The sequence below is a fragment of the Lates calcarifer genome, linkage group LG6 (genome assembly GCF_001640805.2).
Source record: "Lates calcarifer isolate ASB-BC8 linkage group LG6, TLL_Latcal_v3, whole genome shotgun sequence".
Taxonomy (NCBI): Eukaryota; Metazoa; Chordata; class Actinopteri; family Centropomidae; genus Lates; species Lates calcarifer.
In genome coordinates, this window is record NC_066838.1 from 13,971,583 (window position 1) to 13,992,465 (window position 20,883).

Below are 20,883 nucleotides of genomic sequence, written 5' to 3' on the forward strand. Positions count from 1 at the left end.
CCTGTCCAGCTCTGTTATTCTATCCGCTGTATGATTAAATACAAACAAAGAGTCATCTGCAGTCTGTCGTCATCTGCCATCCACAGGCCTACATTTGTACTCAGCATTTAGCCAGTCTGAAGATTTGCTCTTTTATTTTAATGCGGACGCATCATGATGATTATCATTGAAGCGGCCCCCGTCAATAGTTACCTTTCCTCGCATTTTCACGTTAAAAGCCGCATTTAGGCGAATTAGACACTTTTTTTCAAAGTGGTCTGCTGGTGTTGGTTTAAAAGGCGTAGGTGTCTCTTGTCAATAATTTCAACTGATTATGAGGCGTCGCTCAACGCACTGCGGCGGCGCGGATACACCCAAACTGTGACTCACTGACAGGTTTTTTGTGAAGTATAACGGCTCAAGGCTGCACATAATGCGGCCTATATCTAAGACAAAAACAACACTGTCCATTTCAGTGAAGATGGTAACGTGCCGCCGTTGGCCCATAGGCCCATGTTTGCGTCATGCACAAGCACAGCTGTCTAAGCGTATTTGTTCCGTTTTTTATAAGTGGAAAACTTAATTGTGTAAAAGAGAAATGTCAGCTCGATGCTCATAGTGTGGCGGAATGGTAGCATCAGTTTCAAGCACTGCTGTCGTCATCACGGATTAAGTCCTTGTAAACACATTAATGACTTTGCATTTGACGGATGGGACATATCCAGTGTATCCCTGACTTGTACTAAGATGAAAACACAGAATAGGTTCCGTGTAATCTTAGAAAATCTCAGGATAGGTGGTATCGTATGTTGTACAGACTGTGAAGCCTTCAGAGGCAAATTTGTGATTTTTTTAGTATTTAAAAAATGGGTTTAACTTGGCTATGGACGAACACAGAGTCCGTCTAAAAGCAAAATAAACCAACAGTTTCATATAATTTGTCTCTTTATAAAGTTTTAAACATGTACTTTTGCTTTATCAATTCATTTCTAGTCTTTATGTTCATATATTGTTGATACCGGAGCATAATATGTTCAAATCCCACTGCTTTTTGCTTTGTCCACTATAGGAGCCTGTGTTTCTGGGTAAAATGTTAAAGAAGAAGTGGTGAAAATGTGAAATACGACGAGGTTTATCCATGCAGCAAAGAAGCATTTCTTTGGCAATGTCATTTTAAATGGTCTAGTTGCAATTCCAGCTGTGTTAAGACAGAGGTAAAAGACAGAAACTGCAGACAAAAAGAAACAACAACACCAAAGGGATATTTAATAATGTGTTTTTTTTATTATAGCACAATAAATATGGATAAACAAGTGGAATAGATACACTGAAAAAAGAAGAGGTCCTCAATTCTAATTAAATTACACAGAGGCACACACACACACACACACACACACACACACACACACACGTACACACACACACGTGCGCGGGCGTACACGCACACACATGCATACACGCCCAGAACAATATAAAGGAATTCACTGGATTACTCTGGACATGGACATAGACTATATAATGTATTTATTTGACCATATGTTATTGTAATAAACGGTCACTGAGCACTTTTCCATTCACCTTTAATGGCAGGGTTATGGTTAGGGGAATTAACGGGCTCAGACCTTCAACCTGCACAAAACACACAACTTTAAAACGATCTGATTTGAGGTGAAGTAAATTCACTAAACGACTTTATTTCTGTAAACACGTGTGTGTGAGTGTGTTGGAGGGGGGAAATATTTGACTCGCCACAGACTCGCGCATTCATCAGCGCACTCCAGGACACCGTTTGGCGTTATCCGGGTTAAGGTCTGGCGTCTAGCCTTTTAAATTTCATGGTTGAATCTGAACTCAGCAGCCATGACAAACATCGCACTTCCTCGTGCGTACACTGATTACGTTTTAACTTAACGTAATGAACAACAAATATTGAATATCATACCAGTTAATGAAAAAGTATGAGGAATTATTTTTGACAAAAGTTGAATATAGTAAGCGCTAATTAGTGACGTCATTTGATCCTTTTAGTCTGGCGATGACAGAGGCAAGATTTGTTTTAAATCCCAACACTTCACTGTTTTATTTTCCGATGCAGATGCACCACGTGCTTAATTATCACTTGTGAATTGGGATTTATTTGTGAAATTTGTCTCTCTGGTCTCTTTGGTTAAACTGTCACTTCATACTTGGCAATTTATGGAACACAGTGCGCCCGGTTTGAGTTAATTTCAGCACAGTGTGGTCTGTTCGGCTGCACTACTATAATTTAACTTTTGCACATAACGACTGTCAGGTCTGCACATCCTTATATTTAGCTCCTCGTCCTAAAGTCGTTCTCTCTTGTTTTTTCTTCTTTTTAATCAACTACTCGTCCACAGTAAAAGATAAATTGTCAAATTAAAAAAAACAGCAATTACGCACACCACCATACGTATAACCCAAAAATAAATAACCTCCAACACATCAAAACCACAGAAAAAAACATGTATACACACACATAAAATTACAACTCCAGAGAATAAAACTCGTTAGCATGACCGTTTTACAAAATGCACAAATATACTCATGCACCAAAGTCACCACATCACAGAAATAGAACGTGTCTTGCTTTTTGATTCACTAATGCATCAGCTATGTTGTTATCTACCTCATCCAGTCTGGACATTTAGCATGAAAACTTTCAGTATTTATGTTATAATCAGTCTAATTGTGTTCCCAGTGACACTGGTGCCTCCTTCAGTTACCCCTGCCTCATCGTATATTACTATTTGTGATATTTGCTGCAACCCTGCAGAAGAGTTCAGGGTTGTTTCACAGCCTGCTAACTGACAAGCTACACTAGTATATTGCAGGGACATAACATTAAACCCTTCTGCCATTAGATACAACTGTAACATTATCCCCGTTATGAAAGCTTTCATCTAGTTAGCCCTTTAACGAACCTTTTTACCTCTACTGCTCTCTTTCCTGTCTACGGCCTTTCTTGTTTGATATGAATTGTTTCACGTTGCGTACAGTGGTGGCGGTGGTGGTGGTTTTTATGTCGAGCGAGGAACTCGGATGCAGTCTTATTAACGACACGTTTATGAACAATCAAATGGTCCTCGTTAAAATTTATTGATGGGCATAAAAACATGAACGGTCACTAGCTGAATATAGCCCGCTGTAGTGGGCTGCTTGTCAAGAATCTGAATCCCCTCCTCTCCTATCTCCGCAGATCCCATTTAGGAAATGTTTGGTCTGGTGCGCCCTCGTTAAAACGGTGCAAACTTTATTGTAGTTGTATCCGGCATCCCGTATTTTGATTCCCCCTCTCTGCTGTGTCTATATATACATGAGTGTGTGTGTAGCTACTGTGAAAGCTTCTCGCTCTATTAGGAAATAAACAGCATTCCGCAGGAAGTTATAAAGCCTTCACTTTATCAAATGTGCTACTGGTTTGATAAGGATAAAACTCGTCAACGATTCAATAAACACTTTAATGCTGTAATACTATCCCTTGCAACAACACGGGGCTACGGTAGATTTTGCCAGACAGAGATTGATTACACCATCAAATAGTGCCTTGCTCGGTTTTAGACGTAATGTGCGCAGGTCTGTTCCGCGCCCAGAGAAACACCCACTATAAACGCTACAACGGCATATTTTCTTCATAAAGAAACATGGTTGTTGAAGTTACCTCTAATACGTCCGGGAAAAAGAGCAAAAGAGCACATTCTTTAATCCGATTTATGTGCAATGGTATCCCAGGATAAGTGGCGCATTGATCCACTGTACAATTTTTGTGGGGGTAAATATAATCACGTGTCGGCGAGGCAGCCAATAGCAGGCAGGGGAGCGTTGAGAAATAATTACCTGCCTTGATTGTTCTATGGCTAGATAAAAAAGTACACATACACTCCATATAATAATCGGATGCATGTAAAAGAGCCGGGGAAGCTTCGACATGTCGACCACGGGTCCCATAAGTAATTATTATGTGGACTCCTTGATCAACCATGAAAACGAGGATGTCCTTACTGCAACTCGGTTTTCGGCGCCCGGTTCGCACCCAGCCGGCCCTCGTCCGACGTCCCTAGTACCGGAGTGTGCTGACTATCCTTCCTGCAGCTTCGCACCCAAGCCACCCGTCTTCTCCACCTCCTGGGCCCCCGTACACTCCCAGTCATCAGTGGTTTACCATCCATACAGTCACCAACCTCACTTAGGCACAGACTCGAGGTATATGCGGTCATGGCTGGAGCCGATATCAGGCGCCGTGCCTTTCCACGGCTACCCGGGGAACAGCAGGCACTATGGGCTGAAGCCCGACGCCTTTCAGGAGCACAGAGCCGGCGAGTGTCTCGGCTCCAGCGGACGGACCTACACGGATTATCTGTACTGTTCATCCACTGACATGCGAGACAAGACGCAGCAGAATATCCCCTCTCCCGAGTCGGAGCTCCTGGCTTCAGGGAAACATAAAGACGAGAAGCCGGAGCTAGATCCGAGTAAGTTCAAGCTCCTACAGTCTTTTTTACAGCCGAGTGGGAGTTTTGCTTTGAGATGGTGTAAAAAAAGAAAAAAACCTGCTTTTGCTAAGAGGCATTTTAACGTCTTGCATAAAGTGAAATTATAAGCTGTTTCATCCTCCCTTTTCTGCTCAGCTCTGAATCGCCTCTGCTAGGGGGGGGAAAAAGCTTTAGGAACTATAAAAGACAAACGCTACTAGGCTAATATTGGGGCTATAAAACCAGACGGGGTTGTAAACATGGACTCAAACCTACAGGAAGACGTTGAATTTGGAAGGATGTTGCATAATGTGAAAAACATGCAAGGTGTTCTTTATTAAGTGAACGACCTAAACCGACATATGAATCAATATTCATCAGTAAATACCTTATCGTGCATTTTTACGACCATATTTTTGACCCCGTGCCATCACATACGGCACATCAAGCCCTACAAGCCGAGTTTCAGTCCTCTTTTTAAAAAAAACGAAAACAAAAAAACGTAGGCCCATCCTGTGAGGAAAAGCCACATTTTAGCTCTATTTGATCCCCAATAGTGGAATACATTATTCACCCCCACATGAGGAGATGATTTGCATATAGTTGGATATGATTTTTTTTTTTTTACTCCCTATTCTGGCTCCAAAACAAATTCACATGACTCTCTCAGCCAACTTGAGGAATGTAGGGACATACTCGAGGACTTTCACCACGGACCTGTAAAGGCTTGAACCACGGGTCCATTTTATGGGCCAATAAAGTGAATAAGCGCATTGAGTATTTTACGACGGTGTTACTCACAAGTTAAAGGGACAAGGAAGCAAATCAGTGTAGGCTTGGATAGTCTGAGGCTGAAGATCTTTTCTCAGAATGTTTGCTGTCAGCTTAGCTTTAATGGTAAAAACCAAACCTGTGTATGATTTGATAGCCTATTGTTTTTAATTGGTATCATCATCTCACGAGACCACAGAGTTGCTGTAAACCCAGAGGCACATTTTCTAAAGGCTTAACACTTAACCACTGTTTCAGTTTTGATAATGCGTCACTGTGTTGCCTCTATCTGCTGCTATTATTATTATTTCTATTATGGTTTTTATTTGCAGATAACCCTGTGGCAAATTGGATACACGCCCGCTCCACAAGGAAGAAGCGATGCCCTTACACAAAGTACCAGACTCTCGAACTGGAAAAGGAGTTTTTGTTCAATATGTACCTTACTAGGGACCGCCGATACGAGGTCGCGAGGGTCCTGAATCTGACCGAGAGGCAGGTCAAAATCTGGTTTCAGAACCGGCGAATGAAGATGAAGAAAATGAACAAAGAAAAATCCGACAGCAAAGAACAATAACGTGGACTGCAGTCAGAAAAATAATAATAATAAAAACAACCATAATAACCACTAGTCACATGGACAGCACAGATGTACCAAAACACACAATGACCCCCTTCTCCTCCCTCTCTCCTCTTCATATTTATCACTTTGTTTTTTTTGTATTAACCTTAACTTCGAGACTGTTTGATGCTGATTATGTTATTTCTTCCAGTGCACAATTATGTGTTAAAGAAAAAAAAAGAGAGAAAGGAAAAAAAAAAGAAAAACTTCAAAGGAGATAATTACATTCTGCTTTCACTTCGAAATACCTTTATGTTCTTTTGTAAGAGATATTATACAAGCGCAGTTTGGATACGTTAAAACTGTCCGAAGAAAGAAGATACTTGAATTCTTTTGAATTTCACAAACCCATAATTTATGATGTGAATGTTTTCTTTCATGTTTATTTCCTTTGTACGTTATTGTGCAGGTGTAGTATTTTGTACAGAAACAGAACATCTGCGATCCGACTCGTCTGTCTTGTATTTTTGTGATAGTTGTTGCTGTATTTGTGCATCTCCTCTCTTTTTTTGGACTGTAGTCTATGAGTTTAATTATAGAGTGTAGATATAGACTTCTGCAAATATAAACATAATCACTAAGTGCTTGTATTCTGTATTTATTGTGACTCAAAGTGGATATCATGTTGGCGACCAAACGCATTTAGTAATTAGCTACACGGCTGCACAGAGGGCCCAACAAACACAAACTCATTTAGGATCAACTCAAGTATTTTGTTGATTAAAAAACCCACAGGGAAGTTGCGTTACCAAAACACTATTGTATTAGCAATGCTACACATTGAAGGCAGATAAATGCTTACTAAATAATTATTCCTCCACAATTCTATTATGTTTTGGCCGGCGAGCATTCCTCCAAGTACAGCTAAAGGCCTAAATGAGCTCTGCCACTGAACATAATGGCGAAGTCGAAAACTCCACGGTGTCAGCGCAGTTAAGACTTTGGCAAGAAAAGACTGTTTTAATTTAGCTTTGCGTTGCTTTAAATTAAAGTTTTAATTAGCCTTCCTTCCAGTCTCAACAACATGCATTTACATACACTAAAAGATACACATGAAATAAACACATAAAAGAGCCGTGTCTGGCCTATTAGAGGTAAAGGTACATATCACTACAAACAAGTTTTGCGGCAAATAATTCTCTCTGCCTCTGTGTGTACGGTTTCACTAATAGAGGGGGAGCTACAGCAGCTTAGTTCAATTTAAACTGAACACAAATCAGTCTTATAAGAGCAAAACTTCTGCAGGAGGCACGTGAGTTATTCTTGCAATAGGTCCATGCCCTATATATATTGAAAGTACCCCCCAAAAATAGTTGTGCAAATGTCTCATTCCCAATAACGTATTCGTTTGTAAATATTAACCACAGCCACGAAGCGTTTTTCTAAATGAACTGCCTTATAAATAAGATTATAGATTGCTAGTTTTTAACGCTCGCCAGGTCCACAGGCGATCAGAAAATCTGAGGCTGAAATCGAGCAGCTGAGATCTTTAAGTGAGAGACAATTTCCCATGTCTCGCATTTGTTTCCTGGGATAGGCCTAAATTGCCTTTTTGTGGTGGCAAACAATACGGACAGGATGCAGTAATTTCAAAGCCCAATCCAGCGCATTTCCGCTCCTCTCGGACAAAAATGCCAGTTTTACAGCCCCTGTTGGAGCTCGGCTGTTTGTCTCAAATGCAGACGAACAAAGCAAACTCGACTAACTGGCTAGACGTCTGGGCTAAATTACTTTATGGTTTTAATGGACGGTGGTGGTGGACTCGTTCAAAGGAGAGTCATGCGCACTGTTCAGGGCGACTTTTGCCTGATGGGCCAGCCGCAGCCCCCCTGCACTTCATCACATGAGTGGCCTATTAGCCTACAATTAGATGGGAAAATGTCAATAGTTATTGTTCATAAATACGAGTGCTGCAGAGTACTGTTATTTCTTGTATAAGAGCAGGTAGCGGCCGTGACAGGAAAAGATAAAGCCCTGCAACTCTTTCAAGCCTGTTGTAGAACAGAAGAGACTGAGGGCCGTGTAGTTACAGATGTGGTGGTGAACAGCTGCTTTATTTAAGGAAAAAGACAAGAGACATAAAAGGTTTGGACAAATGGGGAGACCCTTTCTGTCCACATCACAGTTGTTCCTGATTGGTGGATCGGTTCAGGTTTAGGGCCTCATCTCGACACTAGATGACGCTGTTGGTCCATGTTTTGAGCTGGCTCTGTGTGTTGAAGGGCTTTTTTTTTTACAGCTCTGTGGCTTGGCTGAAGAATGAAGAGTAACCTATCGATGACAAAATGACAGATATGGTCACCCACCGCATTTTGTGTAATAGGCCACAGAGCAGCACTCCGGAATGCAGCGAGCAGGTGGTTGTATTGGGCACAGACTGTGTGCATAAACAGGATTTTTGTTTTATTAATTTATTTTTACTTTATTATTATTCTTCCTTCTGTTTTGTGAGATACATTTTTATTTAAGTTTTTTTGTCACTTTTTTGGGTTCAAAAAAACTTGTAAAATGTCGGTGAATTTACGAGATAATAGGGATGTTGTGGTATTTTTTAAATTGCTACCCATTGTATGCCCATTAAAAATCAGATAATTGGGCACAGGCAGGTTCTCGTTTTAACAAAGGGCAACACTATCTGCATTTAGATAGAGTAATACAGCATTATGTGTCTGGGCTGTGTGTGGATTTTTTTTTTTTTTTTTTTTGGTTTTATTTTTCATGGTGTAAATTCAAAATAATGACTCAAATAAAATACTTTCCTAGGAAAACAAAACAACAAAAACTCAATGAATGAAGAGCCAGGAGCCATATTTAAATATATAAACGTTGCTTTAATAACAGTTAATTTGTAAACAATTACATCAGTAACATCACATCAATACAGTAAAAAGCAACACTGACAACAGAAAGAACAGGAACATCACAATCTTGCATAACACATAGCTATAAAGTACAACAACAACAAATAATATTATTAATAATAATATCAATAATAATAATATAAGTGTCGCTGCACGGTTTTAAGTAAGAGCTACCTGCTCATTTGTATCCTTAATATTTGACGGCTATAGCGTCTGTAGCAGCAGTTCAAAGTCGCCAAGAAGTGTGCAACAATGATTGGCAATCTGCATATTTATAGAGTGTGAAAGGTCTATAAATTTACCCTGTGCGCCTTTCATATTTTACGATGATGTGTATAAAACGTCAGTAACCCCACAAAAACCACACTGGCATATTTGGAGAGGGAGATGGAGAGAGAGAGGGAGAGCCCATGCAAACTATTGAGCTTGGGAATTGTGCGTGCGTGCGCGCGCTCTGATTGTAACTAAACATCCCCAATGTAAAATTTTATGAACTCCGCCGCGTGGGAGATTTACTGCTCATCTTCGTCGGTTTTACGGGGTCAGTAAGTGGCACCCAGTATTCCATAGGTCGTGTTTATATTTGCGTGTGTCGGTGTTTTACAGCGCATGGTGCAAGTGTGTCGCTCTGGTCTTTACTCGATTACGCCGAGGAGGATGTTTTCGCCTCACATTATTTCACAGGTCGGCCTGTGTGCCATAGCTACAGCTGCGTCTTGCTTTTACTAGTTTTTAGTGCTGTTTTATGTAACATTTTGGGCTTCATGAGCTCCCGAATACTATGTTGACCTCCTGGAGCCCATAAAAGGTCACCTATTTTCTGGAAATGAGTGTGTAACCTTCAGTAGGGCCTGAGAGGACAAACGCCAACTCATAACAGCTTTATCCGTGAATAAAGAGGAAAGCTTCCCTGCTTTATACACCTCATAACCTCCATGCAAAGACAACAAGCTAAACTATAAATCCAGGCTGTAGTGGAAATGCATCATGCTTCACAGTCTTTATATTTTAACAATATCTCAACTCCGCCGATCAGCATATAACAAAGGCTTTTTTTGTGATAAATACAACATTGATCACATTTAAAGCCTCTTGGGTTGTTGGTTATGATTAGTGCAGCTCCTCTCAAGGTGGATATACGTAGGGCCCACGTCTGACCGGTCGCAGAAAGATGAAGGGGTGGGTGGGGGGGTGAGGGGTGGGGGGTGGAGGGGGAGCGCTTGTGGTGGGGGTGGTTGGGTGGGAAGCTAAAAAAAAAAAAAGGAAAAAGAAAGAAAAGAGCAGCGCCTGTGACTGGTGTGCCGGTCGAGCAAGCCAGCAGCTTTAACCTTAGCTAACGCACATCCAAAAGCACATGCCATGAGCCGGGTTTGAGCCTGCGAAAAACCTGGGGGGCTGGAGAAAGAAAAAAAAAGCCACACTCACGACTGCGAGAGAAATCCGATGAGAGGAACGGCTCAGAGAGAGTGAGCTGCCGTAGATTGTCCAAAGGGGCAGCGTTTCTCCTAGTTCCGGTTTGTCTGCCTGTGTGCGCTGTGCGAGTTGGGACCCTAAACAAAAGGCTGCCATCATCCTAAAGGAGATATTCAACTGCGAAGAGAGCCCCGTCTGCTTGATGCTAACTAAACATGAGCTCCTATTTTGTTAACCCTCTTTTTTCTAAGTACAAAGGCGGCGAGTCACTGGAGCCAACTTACTACGACTGCAGGTTTCCACAAAGCGTTGCCCGCAGCCACACGCTGGTTTACGGACCCGGAGCAGCCGCACCGGGTTTTCAGCACCCGTCCCATCATGTGCAGGACTTTTTCCACCACGGGACCACGGGGATCTCCAATGCCGGATACCAGCAAAACCCCTGCGCTTTGGCTTGCCACGGAGACGCAACGAAATTTTATGGATATGAAGCCCTTCCGAGGCAAACGCTTTATGGTACCCAGCAAGACGCAAGCCTAGCGCAATACCCAGACTGTAAATCGTCGAGCAGCTCTAACCCCGGAGAAGGACAAGGCCACTTAAATCAAAACTCCTCTCCCAGTCTTATGTTTCCTTGGATGAGACCCCACGGTCAGAATCATACAATTCTTTCCTATTCTATCTATGTTAGACTCGGTGGGCGTGCGCGCGCGTGTGTGCGTGCGTCAGCGTGTGTCAGCCTGTGTGTTTGTGTGCATGTGTGCTAAATATTCCTATGTACATACGAGTGTGTCTCTAAAACCATAAAACGAAATAAGTCAGGGAACATGATGGGGCACATACAACCTGTACTGCAGGCTGCTGTTAACTCTGCAGCACATGTCCATACAGGGGCTGAGTTGTTGCTTTTCAGAAGTGCCTTAAAAACATTGACTCGCTCATCACAGCTCATGACACCAGCTCTTTGAAGTCAATTATCGTTCGCGTAAGATATTTCACAAACTCCAAATGCACTAGGATGAATAAGTCATAGTTTAAAATATGATGGTGCCCCACACACCACACACACACACACACACCAGTGAGCATGCAGGAGTGACAGGAGGGGAGGTTAGCTGAAACACACAACATGTCCCGATTATACAGAACCCGGGTTTCAAGGGTTTTGTGTTGGTGGGGTAATCTGACCCACAGGCCCAATGTGGCTCAGGCTCATATAGCCATAATCATAAGGGCTTTGTAGATCCTCTTCCATTCATGGATCACCCTGTTCAGGCTATCAGGCTACTTTAAACCCCACACAGGTGTAAGCTTCAGTTTTTATATCTGCTCAGAGAGATATTTATCATTAGCCTGTCCCCCATCTGTTGTTACAGTTGTAGCTTTATCTCATCTCTCTTATTTCAGACTTTTCTTTCTCTCCTAGTTTTTTTTTTTTTTACTCACGTGTTTGTCCCTCTGTGTGAGGGTGAGTGTGTGTCTGAAAATCTCAATCAGGCTTTTATAGCCAGGCCCTGTTGCTAGTGAGGAAAACCATGCTGATTTTTACAAACAGCCTCCTGTAGTTTAAATCTAAAATAGGAGAGAATATGTAAGTTTTGTTTGTAGGAATTTGGCATCAATAAACAGATGGGAATTTAGGGCAATTTTTCCTATATTAATAGAAATATAAATTCATAAAGGACAGCCTCCTTTTTAGAAAACATTAGTAACACATTGTCTTCTCATACTCACCCTTTAACTCTTTAGTGAAGAGGGTGTAAAAGTTGCATCAGACAGCTGATCAGTCCTGCAGACACAACTCTAAGTGGCACAAGCATAAGTGAAAATTGTTATTACTCAGAGGACCATTATTTTGAAATTCCACACGTAATATTAACCCTGTTACTTTGTGTCTGGGATGTGTGTAGCCCTAATAGATGTTGCTGTCAATGGAAAGCATAATGTACACTTAAAATAAGGGCTTTCCCCCCGCCCTTTATGAGTGAATGTGGAGTGGAAGGAGTGAACGCTGTGTAAAGAGCTGAACGATTAGTATTCACGCTGAGGAATAAAAAAGCAAATGCAGAATTAATTATAAGTCATCTGAATGTTTTTATGGGGGACCGTGGTCAGTCCAGCTAACCTCTGGCTTTATTTCATTCAAGCCCCAGGAAGACGGAATGGGAGGCAAACCTACAGTCGCTACCAAACTCTTGAACTGGAGAAGGAGTTTCTCTTCAACCCTTACCTGACCCGCAAAAGAAGGATCGAGGTGTCCCACGCCCTGAGCCTCACCGAGCGGCAGGTGAAGATTTGGTTTCAGAACAGGAGGATGAAGTGGAAAAAAGAGAACAACAAAGACAAGTTTCCGGGTCAGAGAGGAGAGGCCGAAGCCGAGGCCGAGGAAGAGGGCAACGAGGACGGTGAAGGGGAAGAAGCAGAAGAGAAAGAAGCGGAAGAGAAAGAAGAGACCAAGGAGTGATTTTATGGTCCTTTTTATGGTTATATGGCTGAAAAAAAGAGGAAAAAAAGAGAGAGGTCCCATAAACAGACGAAGAGTCACAAGGAGGCAGAGAGCGTCAACTTTATGACCACCCTTTCATTTTGTCAAGAGGGAACAGGAATCCCACCAATATTGCTGTCATAAATAGACAAAATTCTCCCTTCTCACCATTATCCTAACGCGATTCGCATTGCCATTTGGATTTTTTTTTTCTGTAGAAGCTACAAACGCTTGTAGCAAAAAATAAAAAAAAATTCTTTGGTAGTAGAACTGGCACCCTTGCGAAAAAAAAAAGCTGGGGGAGTAAAATTAAAACGCATGTTAGATGGAAAATGGCTTAGCTATTTTTTACAAATTTGCTTTTAATAATAACTGTATCAAAAAGCATAGCCAAATAGGATCAAAACATGACCAACGCCGACCTGTGTTGTAAATAGATTATAGCCTACATTTTAAAAAAAAGAGCGAGAACATCATTTCAGAGTAACCTTTGCGAAATTGTAAGTGAAATGTAGGCCTATAACTTAGTAGTGAGTGTTCAGACATCATCTTCGCAGCAGTTACATTGGCTCTCAGCCCGTGTATTAAACACAAGTTTTATTATTCTAATTGTTACTGTTACTGTTTTACTCGTTTTCATGTGAATGGCCTAGACAAAGATAGCCATTAGCTCCTCAGACATCTTTTTCTAGGATTACCAGGGAAATGCAATCGTTTGAAATCCTTTGATGCTACCTAAACCTGGGGAAATTGCAATAGAGATTTCTGAATATAGAGATTTCATATGGTTTTAATTTTAAAGTGTTCTATATCAACCTTATATTATTAAGTTAATGTATGTAGCATTTACCCAATATACAAATATACACTTGTTGAAGACAATTTGTGAGTCTTGGGAAGACAATTAGCTCAAAGCCAAGCAAACAATTTTGAGATTGTACCACGGCACTACCTAAACTCAGAGCCTTGCCTCCTGCAGAATTTATATTCCACACTTATGGCATCGCTCTGATTTGATTGCAAGCTATTTTCCCCAACAACTAAAACTGCCTATAACGCACATTTACTGTGTATGATAATACCTGCTACAATTACAACGATTTTAAAAGTAAGGGAATTTTTATTTTAATGTGCTGGTGATATAGCGTAGTTGTTTTGCACTGAATATAATCTTTATGTACGTCTTGTTATATATTGATGTTAACAATATGCTCGTTTCCTGGTGTTTTCTCCTGTGAAAGACGGAATTGTGTGTCCCCTCCCCGCCATTGTTGATGTAAAATCACAAATAAACAAGATGGCTCACAATCATTTCTGTTTTTATTTTTATTGACATCACAGCCTCGGTGACCCAAAGTATTCCCTCCTCTACCCACTCACACACACACATACATAGACACATATAAAAATGAGGCGCACACACGCGTGAACTGAAAAGTTAAGTAACACTCAGATGTAGAAAATGTAGTTTGCACATTTAGTTTATTGTTTCGCCGCTTCGCAGTTTTTTTTTTCTCGTTCATAGGTTCTAAACTTTCAGCTGCCGCGGAAACGCTCAGAGCTCAATATGCAAACCCTCAAGTTTTCACATCGGAACACTTAGCAGAAGTAATTTAGCGCAAATAATCACAACAATTCAACGAGGAAATGGGCTAAACATGCAACGATGTTGATGTTTTGATGATGCTATGATTTTCAGCCCATATGCGCCCAAAAAACATTTACAGGCGGCGGCAGGAGGGAGGAGGAGGCGCTCGCATGGACTATTGAATCGCCTCTTGTCTAAAAGTTTGTGTAATTTAAACTTTGCAACTTATTCGATAAAAAAAGAAAAAAAAAAAAAAAAAAAAAAAAAACGCCAGACCTGCGTTTGCAGATGTATCCCTTTACCTTTTAAGGAAAGGTTGCGATTCCCATTCACAGCATGCGAACTCTCAAAAGCCTGAGTCGTATTTGATTCATCCTCTTAATAAGAAACTTCCTCTCTTCAGGGAGGACGCCAAGCTTTTCTTAATGAATCTTTGGATGAGTGATGGCTGTTTGAGATGAGATGAACAAACATCTGGCGCGTTATGTTAATAATCAGACAAAATAATGGCGAAGCATGAGGGAGGCTTTATCTGTCTATACCTTGCAAGGTGTTGTGTGAAACGTGGTGTCCACACACACACACACACACACACACACACACACACACACACACACACACACACACACACACAAACATGCAAGAAAAAACCTCCGGAAAGCGCCAGAGCGTTGAAATCAAAGCGAATGTGAGGCCAAGTGCAGGTAACACCTTGTGTTTCATCTTCTCCAGCTGCTGCTGCTGCTGTTAGGTTGATGGTGGCTGTTTGGATTAAACTGATATTAGCAGTCATCATAAAGTCTGAGTAACAGCTATATGTCCCAAGCAGCACAATATGCCTCAAATACACCAATGTAGGTCACTTGTTGTGTTGTTACATTTATTAAAATACCAGCATTCGCTCGGTTTTATTGATAGAAATCTGATCCCTCTTTTTCAAATCGTGTAATTTGACCTCTTCCTCCTCCACCTACTGTTTTAAACAGAATTTCTCTTGCATTTCACAGAAATACGAGCTGTACTTTTTAATTTGAGGGCCAAAACAACTGCTTTTCCTGCACCTTTTTCCTTACGTTTTCTTTTTATTTAGAAAATATTAATGTATTCGTAGATATACTTTTCAGCTCATTAACAGTGTAGTGTGTCCGTGTAGCTGTTTCAGTGTCGCGCATCTGAATTATTCAAAGCTCCTGGTGCGTCCAGACTGTTTGCTTTTCATCCGCTCACTTATATTATTATACTATAGGCTACTATTTGAAGAAGCTGAAATGAGCCATTCGATGTGTATATGAGACTCTGTGGATGTAAATACTACCAGGTGTGAGCTGTTATTCCTTGAAGGAGTGCTGTTTATTTACAAGGCCTGTCTTCAAATTTAATTCAGTGTTTAGTTATTTATGTACTTACTTTTATTTGAAGGTAGATTGTGTAATTTGGAAAATGAAGACCTAAATGGAAACATGCATTTTTAGAGACAGAAAAAAGGAAAGAAGCTGCACAATTTTCTCCAGTTAGTAATTTTATTTACACCTTTTTCCCCAATAAAATTAACGTGTAAAGATAAACATTTGATGTTTGACTGATGAAGCTGTTCTAACGAATGAAATTACATCGAATGTATACAGTGTTACAGTCTTTTTGTTTGTATGTATCTGTGTAAATTGTGTTGCATTCAAACTCTTTTTAAAAATTCAGTATTTTTCCTCAATGTAAATCCAGGCTGAGCCAACAAAAAGCAAATAGGATCAAGTCTTGCACATCTTGAGTTAAGGGTTTTCCTCTCTCAGTTGTTTCCTATTTTTTCCCCCTGAATGAAACAATGTTGCGTCAAAGCGCAGCCTTTTCATTCAGGGTGTTTATTTCACTATTTCTGTACGTGTCCTCCTTAGAAAAATCCGGATGTGTCCCCAAGTCACAGCTATTCTGCACCGCGGATGGGCCCTTTGTGTGTGTGTGTACTTTTACCACACGGTTGACATTACCAATAAAGTTTAGTGTACCTGCTGTAAACTTTATTGGCGGTGTAAAGGCTCGAGGCTCGGATAGGTCTGCATCTTTTGTCTGTCTGTGTTTGTGTGTGTGTGTGTGTGTGTGTGTGTGTGTGTGTGTGTTTATGTGCCGAAGCTCAGTGTGGAGATCACGGCCCCTGCGAAGACAAGATGCACCGCTCATCCAAGTATGTAACCCAAATTTATTTGATTATTTATTTCATTCGTTGCTGAGACTACATGTCTTTTTTTTCTTTAAAAAAAAGCCCAAGGCCTTGCTCTGTGTGATGTGTGTGGGATGAATTTGCTTATTAGGCTCAAATGAAATGATTTCTTTCAGACTGTTCCCTTCTCTCTTGAACCATCTTCCTCGCGATTTAAAAGATTAAGTATTTCGATATAATGAAGATGGAAAAATCCTCTTATAAAGTCAGTGGTCGCCTCATGTCCTCTATATTTCTAAGATGGTTAAAAAAATATATTATGTCCGCGTTTTCCAAACGCATGTTTTTTATCTTCTCTGTGTGAAAAACTGATTATCTTGTTGAAAGTCTGAAGCAGATTTACTGTGTATGTTGATTCCTCGTCATAAACTGCGATGGCTGATGTGGTGTGGATGTTCTCTGCGGGTTAAACTCCGCCTTACCCGCTTTTCAAGTTTTAAAAAATCTGATACCTTATCGCCAATTAGTCCATTTTGACAAGATTTTGATGTTGTGTTTGCACCTGGAGCATGTGGTTGATGCTGTCTGTGTGTGTGTGTGTGTGTGTGTGTGTGTGTGTGTGTGGAGCAGTGAAGCCTAGCATCTGATTACTGCCATGTAATCCATCCCGACAACCAGTCAGTGAGACAGAGGCCTTAATAAGGAAGTATAGTTTAACCTAATTGAAGTTTAATTAGACGTCTCTCTCTCTCTCTCTCTCTCTCTCTCTCTCTCTCTCTCTCTCCACGTCTCTCCCTGCCTCTCTCTGTCTCCCTTCTCCGGGCCTCCCCTCCCTTTCTTTCTCACTCACACACTTTTATTTCCCATTTCCCGTTAGGTTGGGTACATGATGGCATACAAGCTTGTCCACCAGGGGATCTGTCATATCATATTTTTCTGACGCGCGTCTAATCTGTGACATATGGGAAATTTCGGCTTCGCGAGCTCCCATACCGTGTGGCCATTTTTAGTTTTTTTTTGTGAAATCGAAGAAGGGGAAAAAAACTGAAAAGGGGAAAAGATGGGTGCAAACATTCCTGGTTGTTAAAGGGAGAAATTTACAGCTGAGTAATAAAAGTTTACGACTGAATCCTTTCTGCGATTGGCTGCGGCGAGCCACGTGGCACACGCTCTATGAACATGAACTTTATGCTGTTGTCTATTCTCTGGTCCTTCCCTTGTATCAGCAGCAGACTAAAGCTGGGGCGTAGAAACCTCTTATTTTTCTCTTTTCTCTTATGTTAAAAAAGAAAACACTGCACCATCATTTTTGCCGCTGCTTCGTGTGTGATATTCATGCGATCTCCGACTTCCTGACAGAGGGATCTTCGGGACAGTCGCCGCCTCTACCAGCCGCTGCCTGCGCTTATCCCCCCCCCACCTCCACCCCACCCCACCGGAGGCAATAAAGCCGCGCGACTGGGCTGGGGAAAAGGATCGAGGAAGCCTGCTAGAAAAAAAAAAAGACTTTTCCTCCAGCAAAAACAGACACCCTGCCTCCATAAGCTCCTTGTCGCCGGGATGTGAAGACAGCCAGCAGTATACGAGAGAGAGATGTGCGCTGTGTTGATACCCCCCCCCACCCCCCACCTCTACTCGCCATCGTGACCCCTCAGCTGCTTCGTTGGACCACAGAGAAGCTCCAAACTACGGAGAGTCCGCTGGGGGTAAGCTTACACACTTCTCTATCGCTCTTCTCTCAGTGTTTGTGCGATGTGTTGTTTTGCAAGCGGGCCGCTGATTACTGTATGGAAATGATGAATGACGCAGAGGAGTGAGGAGTGTGTGAGATCATGAGAAAGGTGGAGGCGTCTCTTCTGGTGTTGGTTGTGACCTGACCTGTAGCCTGGGAGGCTGCTGCATAGTGTGCCCCCCGAGCGACATGTCAATGCTGGTGGTACCGGCAGCACCTGCGTGCGTGCTGACCGCTTTAGCCTACATTAGCCGAGCATTTTAGACTTGCCGTGCCAGTTTTGTTGTGATAAATTGTCCGCTGATAGTAAACTTTCCCATCAGTCACAGGCCCCTGTGACCAGGCGGTGACGAATGACGCTCAGAGCTGGCTGATGTGCTCTAATTATTTCTTGTTTCCATACTTGTTGTCACTTGTTCTATCCAGTCTGTGCCAAGATCCCTGAATAACACCTATATGCAGTTCCACGCACGCGCATTGCTCACACTCACATGCATGCACATATGCTACAGTATATGTACACATACACATCCATATAGTTCTCGGCAGTGCCCCCTAGCGACCAGAAGCGCCGCATGTGCGAGTGGGCGGGTGTTGAGGCTTGTTGTTTATGGCCGCTGTTTTTCTTTTTTTTTTTCTTTTTTTTTTTTTGGGGGGGATTTTTTTTCGGCAGCGGTTCACTGCGGATGTCAGCTGACCCAGCTGATAACGCCGCTGCCAGCGAGTTAGACACTGCACGAGCTGACACGTAGGAGTGTTTCCGAGTGCCTGATTTGTTGTTGTCACTTTGGAGAAGGAGATATTCGTCTGCTTTACAGCTCCGGTGTGATATAATGAGATGCACTGATCTGTGTTGGATATCGCACTGTGACATAATCACTGACGACATTGTGGGGGAGTTAACATGTGATTTTTTTATTTGCACAATGAGCACAGATATCCTCATTATCATCCAAAAACCAACAGCAGTAACAATAGTCGTTTAACATTAGTGATCAGGGCTTTATAACCGAGCAAGCCTAAGTGGAGTGTGTGTTGTAAATCATGCATTGATGGTGCCAAGTTGTGATCAAACATATTTCAGCTCAGCTCTTGGATGTGTTGCCAACATTTGACAAAAAAAAGAAAAGATACATAAATCCAGACTAATTTCAAAATATCCTCAGCATGTGAAACAGCAAACAGATAAGTGTGTGTGTGTGGGGGGGGGAGACAGAGAGAGACCAAGAAAATATTAAGGAAAAAAATATTATTGAGGATAAGGGATACTGAATCCCAAAACAATGCAGTGTATCTCTTGAAAGTGTGCGTGTGTGTGCGTGTGCATTTGAAGTTGAAAGTGTTTTATCAAGGCTCAGCTTGGTGAAAACGCTCCCTCTGTGTTTTATTATTGTCTGTGCAGAGACAAAAAATATTGTTGGTGTTGTAAAGTGCTTTCATGTGTTTGTGTCCCCTGCTGAAGCTCAGCTGTCCCGCGCTTCAATCTTGTAAAGCGCAATTATTGGCAAAGCCTCGTTCTGGAAACCCTTTAAAGTCTTATAACCTACTGTTAACACACGTTGTTTGCTTTTCCCTTATGAAACATTGTTGTTGCAATGGATCGTGTCCGCCGCTGCCCAATATCTGCCTGCAGAGAGAGAGAGAGAGAGAGAGAGGAGAGAGAGAGAGAGAGAGAGAGAGAGAGAGAGAGAGAGAGTCCATTTAATGCATACCGTGGGTTGTTAGGTAAATCTTGGTTTAAAATAAGAGGGGAAAACCACACTCTATTGTTTTGCCCTGCAGTGTTTTTAAAACCAGAGATACGTTTACATAAAACTCCATGAAGTCATGAATCTGTCCGCATCACCACATTTAGAACCTCACTTACAAATCCCGACAGGGCAAAAAATTTTGCCTACTAATGGTCATAATTTATGATGTGTGGATCAACATGCGCTCATTGGGCAACAGCTTCCTGAGTGCTTAACGAGCATAAAGTCGAACACTTCCGGACATTAATTGGGCCAGCCAGCGATGGTAAAGTGCTTATAGAGGGCTTTACATTGTTAGTATGTGAATTACTCCTTATTAGTAAGGTTAGAAGCGGGGGAGAGGAAAAAGCATCAGGGGCTGAGCAGACTCTGTCTCCCTCGCTGTGTTTTTAATCATGGCTCGATAATGTAGAAATTTTACAGGTCCCATATAACTAATACTGAATAATGTTGTGATGTTGGATGTTGATGCACATCTATAGGCATGCGGAGGAGAAAGCGAAGTGGGCTCGTGGAAGTGGATGGGCCCTGTTGTGCTGCAGGGGAGCAGGGCTGTTAAAGTTAGGCCTTCAGCAAAGAAACTAATTAAAACGTAAATTTAAATCTGATCCACTATCACTAGCAACTTTATAACATCTAGAAATATAATAATAATACTAATAATAATAACAACAACAATAATAATAACAATAATAATAATATAGCTTGCGTTACGCATGAGCTGTTTCCTTGGGCTTCACTGCGAATTCACGTGGAAACTACAAATTAAGAGCAGATACTATTCATTAATGAATTATTAATGCTGATTATGAATTACTAGTACTTATTAGGCTACTGGGCTATTGTAAATAATTCATCATTTTCGTCTTAGACCTTCTTGGTTCTTTCGTTCATCGCTGGTCATAATATCCCCTTTGAAGATCGAGGAAACGTGGACCAAACGGCTCCTTTCCCTCCTGCATCAAAAGCCGCGCATGTGATTTGCCTCACGGGCCGCAATAAAACACTAAAACACGAGGGAAAGAATGACCTTTCTAAT

General features: G+C 41.7%; 3 protein-coding genes across 3 annotated transcripts in view; all 3 read left to right on the plus strand.

The window, feature by feature from the left end:
• LOC108876405 (homeobox protein Hox-C10a-like) overlaps positions 1 to 20,883 on the plus strand; it is a 60,245-nt gene that overhangs the window by 10,430 nt on the left and 28,932 nt on the right. The window contains 1 exon segment of the mRNA XM_051071212.1: positions 17,721 to 18,067. The gene's annotated coding sequence lies outside the window, so the exon portion shown is untranslated.
• Positions 1,359 to 6,443, plus strand: hoxc9a (homeobox C9a). The gene is made up of 2 exons (XM_018665898.2): positions 1,359 to 4,469; positions 5,573 to 6,443. The coding sequence occupies exons 1-2, from the start codon at positions 3,926 to 3,928 to the stop codon at positions 5,815 to 5,817; spliced, it is 789 nt and encodes a 262-aa protein (XP_018521414.1). The 5' UTR covers positions 1,359 to 3,925; the 3' UTR covers positions 5,818 to 6,443.
• Positions 9,987 to 13,932, plus strand: hoxc8a (homeobox C8a). The gene is made up of 2 exons (XM_018665899.2): positions 9,987 to 10,787; positions 12,284 to 13,932. Exons 1-2 carry the CDS (start codon positions 10,352 to 10,354, stop codon positions 12,598 to 12,600), a joined length of 753 nt encoding a protein of 250 aa, XP_018521415.1. The 5' UTR covers positions 9,987 to 10,351; the 3' UTR covers positions 12,601 to 13,932.